Genomic DNA, 9542 nt, shown 5'->3' with positions numbered 1-9542 from the left:
AAAGAGGTTCCGCCTAAATATTCGGAAGGGTTTTTTTACAGTGAGAGCTGTGAAGATGTGGAATTCTCTCCCTGAATCAGTTGTACAGGCTGATACATTAGATAGCTTTAAGAAGGGGTTGGATAGCTTTTTAGCAAGTAAGGGAATACAGGGTTATGGGAAATAGCTCATAGTATAAGTTGATCCAGGGACTAGTCAGATTGCCATTTTGGAGTCAGGAAGGAATTTTTCCCCCTCTAAGGCAAATTGGAGAGGCTTCAGATGGGTTTTTTTTGCCTTCCTCTGGATCAACTGGCAGATAGGTAGTTAATAAAAAAAAAAAAAAGGGTTGAACTCGATGGACGTGTCTTTTTTCAACCTTACTTACTATGTTACTATGTCACTATGTTGATACTCTTCTTTCCCTCGGTTCATTCTCCTTCTGAAAATCAAAATATCATAGCATAGCACCCTCTGAAATAACTGCAATATCCTGTGGTTAATCAAACCAAATGTCTTGAGAAAATTTGGAACATTTAATCATGTGTTTTTATCAAACTGCAATACGTAATAACAGGACACAAAGGCTTGTCTGACATTAAGAAGACAATTACTCTGTGTCTCAGTCTGAGGCCCCTCCAACGCAGTTGCATTTGGTGGCAACTTCTCAGCTGTTACATGACATCAAGTGTCACAACTTAGAGCCTGATAAATGTAACAACTGCCACCAACAGGAATAGTCTCAGTCTGTTGCCGATACTATTGGGGCTGCCAGAATGAAAGGAGTCTGCAGGGAATCTCCTTCTGTTTATCAGCTAGAGGCACTGTTAGATGCTTACTCAGGCAATTTACATCACGTGGACCAAGTGTTCCTTGGACTTTTCTTAGGCGATGTGTAAGTGGATTTTTAAATTATTAATATACAGTTATATGCATCACAACAAGTTTGACATCTATTAACCGTTATTGCTACGTACATTTTTAGTTGTACCACTGTAAGCTGTAGCTTGCTTGACAATGTGAATGCATTCACTTCATAAATGATGCACTATTAGAAAATAACAAATGGTTGCTGTAATGTACAAAAAAGTATGTTTGACATTTTTGTAAGATTACCCAAAAGAAGAGCTTGTATATACATTTCAGTACTGCAAATTACAACAGCTAAATTAACCGGCTACTGACGCCCAGGGGTCCCTAAGACAGCGCGTCCGTACGTTCCTTGGATCAGGGAGCTTGTACAAAGAGACACTAGCAAGCAGTGAGACTCATAACAAGTTCAGTTTATTGGTAGTGTTACAACAGCTTATATTGAGTACAAAGACAAAGAACACTTTGACGTATAGGAAGCATATGATCTGTAGCATAGGAGTAAGACACATCTTGTGACAGGATACATAGCTTATCAATAAGTAGTAACAGTTGCTCAGAACAGCACATATATTAATTGTGTAGCATTGTGTAACATAAAGGTAACCCTTCAATCCCCTCTTTGATCATATCATGATCATCATGAAAATCATAATACACAAATGCAAAACTAATATACAGTTAAGAAGGTTTATAGAAGTGGGTATGAAGACAAGCTAATTGGGATTGTTCTGCAGTATCAATTAGAGACTTAACACGGGTATGAATTAGAACAGAGAAGATGTAAATTAAAAATATCAAGAAGAACCAAAACAACAGTAACAATGAGAGTAGGATAAAAAATAGTGTGCATGATTTGAGAACCAGTGGGAGACCATCCAGTGAAAATGTCATACCAATGGTGTTGCAAATCATCCTGTAATTGGGAACCTATAGAAAGTAATTTGTTTTTTGGTAGCAATAGTTTTAACCACTGTATCATACAATTTATCAGTGTGTTTGCAGCAATTGTGTCAGTATGATGATCAATAAGTGTGCGGAACAGAGAAACAGGGAGTTGATAATTAGCAATAGGTAACACCGGTGGGAAATAGGTAAGGGAACGATAAATGGAAGGAATAGGAGAGAAGTAATACAAATGGGAATGCCATTGTAACATAGTAATATTAGAGAGACAGCCAGCAAAGGGTAAATTAGAATCAACAGAAGAAATCTCAATGGGAAGAGAGGTAACTAAACTGGTATGCTTTAAGGTGGGTTAGGGTGGTTTCCCACCATAACCAATTAGAAAAGAGTATTCAGTTTCAGAAATAACAAGTATTGAATGACCGTTCACCTAGTCCTGTGTAATAGGACCAACCTTGAACAGAGGCATAAGTTGTTTGTTTAAGCTGATAGAAAGGATGATATATGTGATTATAATAAAGGCCACCTTAACATTCCCCTTTTGGTCACACCCATGACCAAAATTAACCTTAACTATAAACTCACCTAAATGCAAATAACCGTATTGAGACTACTCTGCTCTGAAGAGGGGCTAGGCCTGTCTTCAAAACCAAGAACTCGTTCTTGACCAGCAGAATTAACACAACTACTTGCTGGAGTATTCCTAAACCATCCCAATCTTGTTATTTGCCTAACTATACAAACTACTTCAGTTTAAAAGAATTAACATGAAGTATTATATATCTAATTCAACCAACACCCAAAAGATTCCATGCCATATATTTTGAAATATTGCGTTTAGTAAACATAAGTCTTTATCCATGTTCCAGTGCCGTTTAGAAAAGATGGTTTGAACTTATTTATAGTAAAGGCATCTGCAAAGGTATAGTCCCAAGTATAGTTCTTAGAAGTGATGAACTTAGTACTTGCATCTCCATGATATAGTCGTGTTTTTGTAGAGACAGGTGTCAGCAAACTTTTTCTTTAAAGTGCTTTGGAAAGAGACATGGAAAAGACGTCCGTAATTAAAGGGAAGTGTGAAATAGGAATGGTTCCCATCTATCACACTCAAAGAGTGTTCATTTGAAATCATCATCATAATCACACAAACATGTTGCAAGAAAAACGATTGCCAAATCTTCCACATGCTCAGTTGTTCTATAGAAGTAAACAAATTAAAATGTTTGAAACTACTTTTATAAAGAATTTCAGAGTGAGGATCTTGAATCCTGACACTAGATATGTTTAGCATTAGGTTTTGTACGTTGAGAAATTATAAACACAGTAAGTTTATAAAGGGCATAAAATGATGGCAACATAATGAAAACCATGAACAAGAAAACACTATCTTGCTTAAGTAAAACTAAATATATTATCAAATTGTAAACCTTTAAAAGGGTTCCACTCCTTATGCCTACTTGCCCTTGCTTCATATTGTAACTCTTTAATCTTATTTACAACAAAAATATTTGCTGTTATATTATCCCAATCTACAATTGCTATGGCAGGAGCTGAAGTAGCAATAATACAGGTACCATAGCTATTCTCTGGTAACCAAACATAAGCCCATGCACCACATTCAAAGTAGTAGACAGATTTCTATGTAATTAATTCATAAATAGCCAATTCTATTTTAGAATAGAATAGGTTCCAACACTCTATACTTTTCTTAAAGTTAGTATCTGTCAAATTAAGAGTTGTTTTATAAATACCATCTTCTGCTCGTTGCAAAATTCATTAGCTTCATCTTTGGTTGCCTGTAAAAACACACTTAGACCAATCATTATTTTCCATGTGTCATTTAAACTTGTTTAATGCTTTAATAGTGCTATTTTCCAAGCTGTATATTTTATAAAACATCACTTACGCTTTCAACCTTCCCAAAACTGAGGGTTATTTTTTTAGTTAAGACATTATCTGCCCTGTAAAGTGTGTACCCCTATCACTTTCAATGTAGGTTGGCAAAGAACACCTACAGATTACTTAATTTAAAGTTTCTTAGCAGTTGCTTTTGTTGTAGCCTTGGCAACTTGGCCATGCCTCAGGCCATCCTGAGAACATGTCAATACATATTAGTACATATTCATAGGTACCTACTTTGGGCAGTTGGCTGTAGTCTATTTGTAATCGCTGAAAGGGTTATTCTGGTTTAGCTGTCTAGGAGATTTGACTACCTGACCAGGATTATGACGTAAACAGGTAACACAAGAAAAGACATATTTTGCAACAAATGCTGGAAACCCAGGTGCTATCCAACTTTTCTGAACTGAAGCAGCCATTGCATTCTTACCTGAGTGCGCAAGTCCATGAGTTAGATGTGCCATCATAGCATTCACTGCTTTTGATAGACAGTATAATAGGCCATTTCTCCATAGACCCATGTCATCCTTGGAGGCTCCCAGCTCCGAACACTTTCTTTTTTCCATCTTAGGGGCCTAGTCCTGAATTGTAGCCAGGATATCCATGTCCAGGATGCAACTTACTGTCATTATAGGCAAGAGGGCAGCTGACTTGGCTCTCTTGTCAGCTTTTGCATTTCCTTCTAGCTTCTGGAGGTTGAAGCTTTGTGTGCGCTTGTACTTTAAGAATGGCTACCTCAGTTGGAAGCTGTAATGCTAACAATAGCTGTTTTACTAAATTTGTATTTGTTTTCTTATTTGGTTTACCTGATGATGTCATAAAATTTCTGGCCCTACAAATCAGAAGATAGTCGAGACAAATACCAATACAGTACCTGCTATCAGAAAGATGTTCGCCCTTTGACCTTCCACTAGTGTGCGTGCTGTGATGAGTGCTTGTAGCTCAGCTTCTTGAGCTGCCATGTGTGGAGGTAGATTCTGCTGAACTAAAACATCAGACAAATGTTACAACAGCATATGATATTTACCATCCTCAATACAGTAGCGAGAACCATCAAAAAACAATTCACAATAAGGATTTAACAAAGGTTCATCTTTTACATTATTGAACCCATGTACCTCATTTTGTCATGTATTTCAACAGATCATCCCCCCCCCTTTTCAGGTATTTAGTGTGGCAGGGTTGAGGACATTACATCTTTTGATCGTTAGATTTGATGGTGTTAATAAAGCTGCTTCATACTTTGTTAGTCTTGTTGATAAAAGATATTTACTTTGTACACTATTTAAGATTTTTATTATTGAATGAAGAATCAATATCTTCAATATCTTTAAGAAAGATAGGTTGAGTATGTGGGCGTATGTATTAAGTGCAATCTACAAACCCAACGCTAATTTGGAGTCAGCCCGTACTGTGTGTGGAATTTCCTTAAAAGAATATTTGGTGTTTATTTCATAAATTTGGTGCTTTCTGTCTGTGTTAATGAGACATGCTGCATGGATGCCCGTCTCCCCCCCCCCCTTTTTCTCTAAGGGTGGGGTAGAGCTTGGCTCTGAGGCTGAGAACTGCCTGTATCAGCGCTGCTGTTTTCAGCACTGAAAGATAAATTGTCTCTTCTCACTATTCACTATTTTCTAACTTAACCCTTCTGCTAGCAGCTTTTCTTGTTCTTTTCTTTGCTTTCTAGCTTCCTCTGATTCTGGGGCATTTTCCTGACCTTCTTGTATGTCAATTACCTGACCTTCTTCTACTGCACTTATGACGGGAAACATTCCCAGCATAGGGAGTTGATGGCTCTATGTATGCCATATGAGTTACAACCACTCAACTCTTGTAGGGCTAGAGCTTCTAATACATCACTTTAACTTTCCCATTTGATTCGATAGAGACTTTCTCATACACTTCAATAAGACTATGACCTAGACTGCTATTAAATACTGGGAAGTGAACGTTGAGGCGATATGTCAAAAAGTCTGGGACGTTTAGACAAAAGGCGTTTTTCTGCCTAAATACTGTTCAGGGTAACCTCGTGGTCTAACTTTGGCCAATCTCCAGCCCTCCCCCAGTAATGCCAAACAGAAGACCAAACACACAGTCAGGACAGGACATCGTCCTATCGACATCCGGATACCCTGTCTCTATCATCAAAACTCCCCTGTCATCCAAATCACTTGGAAAGAGAATATCACAAAACATAAAACACAAACCGGGTAATAGATAGCTCTATACAGGTTCAATAAAGAGCTGCAGGCAAGAAAATACCTGTCTTTGCTGGCTGCCAGGAGTCGATTTAGACAACAGGTATGAACAATAATAGGTAGCAGGTTTGACACGAGTAAGAAACTAAAAAATAGGTCTTCCTGTGTCCCGGAGGTGATCAGTCTCCGTCCCGTCCTCTATTGGTCAACCTGGGTCCTTTGTATCGGCTGATGAGCAGTCAGAACCTGCAGCCCCACTTTGGACATCAAAATTGATAAGGACACAAACAGTCCTGAGGATATCTATTCCCGTCCTAATTAGATTATGGGTGTACACCAGAAGAACCACACTGACACAAGACGTTCAGTATAGAAAAAGCTTCTCCCCATCCTGCTATTTTATCTACCTATGGGTCTACATAAAATCCCCCTATGGGGCTACACCTATACACATATTGTTTACACATTTCACCAAGATTGGGTGAAGGCAAATCTTTAGAACCTTTGCTTCCCATGATAGAATTTCACACGATTATGATATAAATATGTTGCAATAAATCAGGAATTTGGACAAAGCTGTCTTGAGATCAGAGGTCCTGACAAAACTTTTATCCAGTTCCGAGATAAGTCTTAATATTGCAACAAATTTATCGAAAAGTAAATATCGAGCAAGAAAACCTGACAAGGGTTGGCTGTCTTGGGATCAAAGGTCCCGACAAAACCTGTCACCTTGATCAAGCGGTGATCCTTAGTCTTGCAAAATATTTAGCATACAAATAATTAAAACAACATTAAACACTACAAAATGACATTACAACACAACATGCACAACATGCAAAGAACAGTACGGAAGCGCTGTAACCATTCAGGATCCCCTGTCTCAAGTAGCAAAACTGAGTTTACCACAAACTCTTGAGCTTACCAAAAACTCTTTTTGAGTCTACCAAAGACTCTTTTTGAGTCTACCAAAGACTCTGGAGTCTACCAAGACTCCTGGAATTTACCTAAAATTCCTATTAGGTCCCTCGTCAGGGATCCTCTTTATCTAATAGCCACCAAAGCCATTAGTACCCCAACCCTATACTTATAGATACAGCATTAAGCATATACGGGTGATAAGGAAAAGATCGTCAATAAGACAGATTTTTACCTACCGTCCGTGCAGCCTGCTATATCCCGCTTCTGACACCAAATTGTTGGGGTAACCGGCTACTGACGCCCAGGGGTCCCTAAGACAGAGCGTCCGTACGTTCCTCGGATCCGGGAGCTTGTACAGAGAGACACTAGCAAGCAGTGAGACTCATAACAAGTTCAGTTTATTGGTAGTGTTACAACAGCTTATATTGAGTACAAAGACAAAGAACACTTTGATGTATAGGAAGCATATGATCTGTAGCATAGGAGTAAGACATCTTGTGACAGGATACATAGCTTATCAATAAGTAGTAACAGTTGCAGAGAAGAAACAACATGTTATGCTCAGAACAGCACATATATTAATTGTGTAGCATTGTGTAACATAAAGGTAACCCTTCACATGTTTCATTGATTATTTGCAATGTAAAGGGTAAAGTAGCATGCCTCCTAGTACTTATAGAGAGCGCTTTTGCCCAATGCCTGGCTGCACTATGCACCTTACTCTGGATTAAAAAAACAGGCATGAGGTTAAGAGCACAGCCTGCATTTTCTGGCATTCCCTAACCTATGTCCCTGAATAGAGAGGAGGGTCAGAGCCGGGCCACACCATGCAGGCGCCCTAGGCAACCTGTCCTGCCGTGGCGCCGGCTGAGCATGCGCATGCTGACACCGGCGAACATGCGCACAAGCGCAAATCGGCATGCGCAGAAAGGCCAAACACCGTGCAGGAAGATGGGGAGTGATGGGACCGGACATGGGGTAGGCGACAGAGCAGGTACGTGCCTGGCGCCCCCCCCCAGCTTTGCGCTCTAGGCACATGCCTACTCTGCCTACCCCTAGTTCCGGCCCTGAGGAGGGTGGATGTATATCTTCCTCTCCACCCTTCATGATTATAGTGCTGCCGAATGTAGGCAGTGCTGTATTTATGGGTCCAGCTACAGGTTTCTCTTCTCCAAAATGGAGTGCAGGGACCTGTGTAAGTTCAATTCTGTAGGGTGCAAAATGCAAAACCATGGCTCTATATTGTTTCATTGTATTAAATGAAATCATGATGATTACAGAGCAGCTTTAATAATTGGGCCCTGCAATCATCACTTTCATCTATGATAGCTTAGTTTTATCAGCTGGAGAAAGCTGTCTTTCTTTGCTTCCATACTTTCTTTTCTATTTTAACTTTTTAATTCTTATGTAAAACTTAATTCAATTAGCACATTTACCTTTTTCTCATTTTACATTACAGTTTCACTTGTGCAAAAATAGCAAACAATGGAAACAATTAAAAAGTAGTAAAACCAGTTAGGCTCCTTTCTCCTTTAGGCTAGGGGCACACGTCGCGATTTCGCCGCGATTCTGCACTGGGCGAGTTGTCGCTGCGTTTTTTAAGCCGAAATAGCTTTGCTAACTTTGGCGCTGGCGTCGATGCAAATCGCGGCGAAATCGCTGCGCTAATTCACACGCGGCGATTCTTTTTCTACTGTCGCCCGGAAACGCCCAGCAAGGCAACTTCGGACGACAATAGAAAACGAATCGCCGCGTGTGAATTAGCGCAGCGATTTCGCCGCGATTTGCATTGACGCCAGCGCCAAAGTTAGCAAAGCTATTTCGGCTAAAAAAAGCAGCGACAACTCGCTTAGCGCAGAATCGCGGCGAAATCGCGCCGTGTGCCCCTACCCTTATTCTTCTTCTAATCAGAATGGGTGACCTTGCATCAGCTGGAAAGACCTACTGGTAAATAAAGCATTAGAGAGATTATGATATGATCACCTTATATATTTATACATAGTTATCATATCACCTCTTTTCCAGCGTAAACAACCCCAACTTGGCCAGTCTTTCCTCATAGCAAAGATTTTCCATTTTACCAGCATAGTTGCCCTTCACTACACCCTCTCTTATTCAATAATGTCCTGTTTGATGGCTGGAGACCAAAACTGTGCGGCATTTTCTAGATGGGGCCTAATTAGTGCTCAGTACAGTGGAAGAATGACCCCTTCCTTCCATGAATCTATGCCCCTTTTAATACAGCTCAAGACCTTATTTGCCCTTGATGCTGTTGACTGGCATTGCCTGCTACAGCCAAGTTTATCATCTACAAGGACTCCAAGGTCCTTTTCCATTATGGATTTGCCTAGTTTAGTCCCATTAAGGGTATAAGTGACTTGGATATTTTTACATCCCAGGTGCATGACTTTACATTTATCAACATTGAATCTCATCTACCACTTAGCTGCCCAGATTGCCAGTTTGTCAAGATATTGTTGCAAGGATGCTGCATCCTGGATGGAGTTAATTGGGCTGCATAGTTTTGTGTCATCTGCAAACACGGATACATTACTTACAATACCCTCCCCTAAGTCATTAATGACAAGTTAAATAAAAGTGGACCCAATACCGAGCCCTGAGGGACCCCACTTAGAAGCTTACTCCTTAACAACCACCCTATGTACTCGATCATGTAGCCAGTTTTCTATCCATGTGCAAACAACTTCATTAAGCCCAACAGACCATAGTTTAGAAAGCAGTCATTTGTGGGGCACAGTATCAATTGCTTTG

The 9542-nt window shown here is 39.9% G+C and overlaps 1 protein-coding gene across 1 annotated transcript in view; it reads left to right on the top strand.

The window, feature by feature from the left end:
- Positions 1 to 639: 639 nt before the first annotated feature.
- Positions 640 to 9542, top strand: part of LOC121396326 (dual specificity phosphatase 29-like) — a 78462-nt gene continuing 69559 nt past the window's right edge. Inside the window, exon 1 of the mRNA XM_041571167.1 lies at positions 640 to 874. Within this exon, the coding sequence (XP_041427101.1) occupies positions 756 to 874 (119 nt within the window). The 5' untranslated portion in view covers positions 640 to 755. The remainder of the gene's footprint in view (positions 875 to 9542) is intronic.

This window comes from Xenopus laevis, chromosome 7S (genome assembly GCF_017654675.1).
Source record: "Xenopus laevis strain J_2021 chromosome 7S, Xenopus_laevis_v10.1, whole genome shotgun sequence".
NCBI lineage: Eukaryota > Metazoa > Chordata > Amphibia > Anura > Pipidae > Xenopus > Xenopus laevis.
This window is presented reverse-complemented; position numbering and strand designations above follow the sequence as displayed.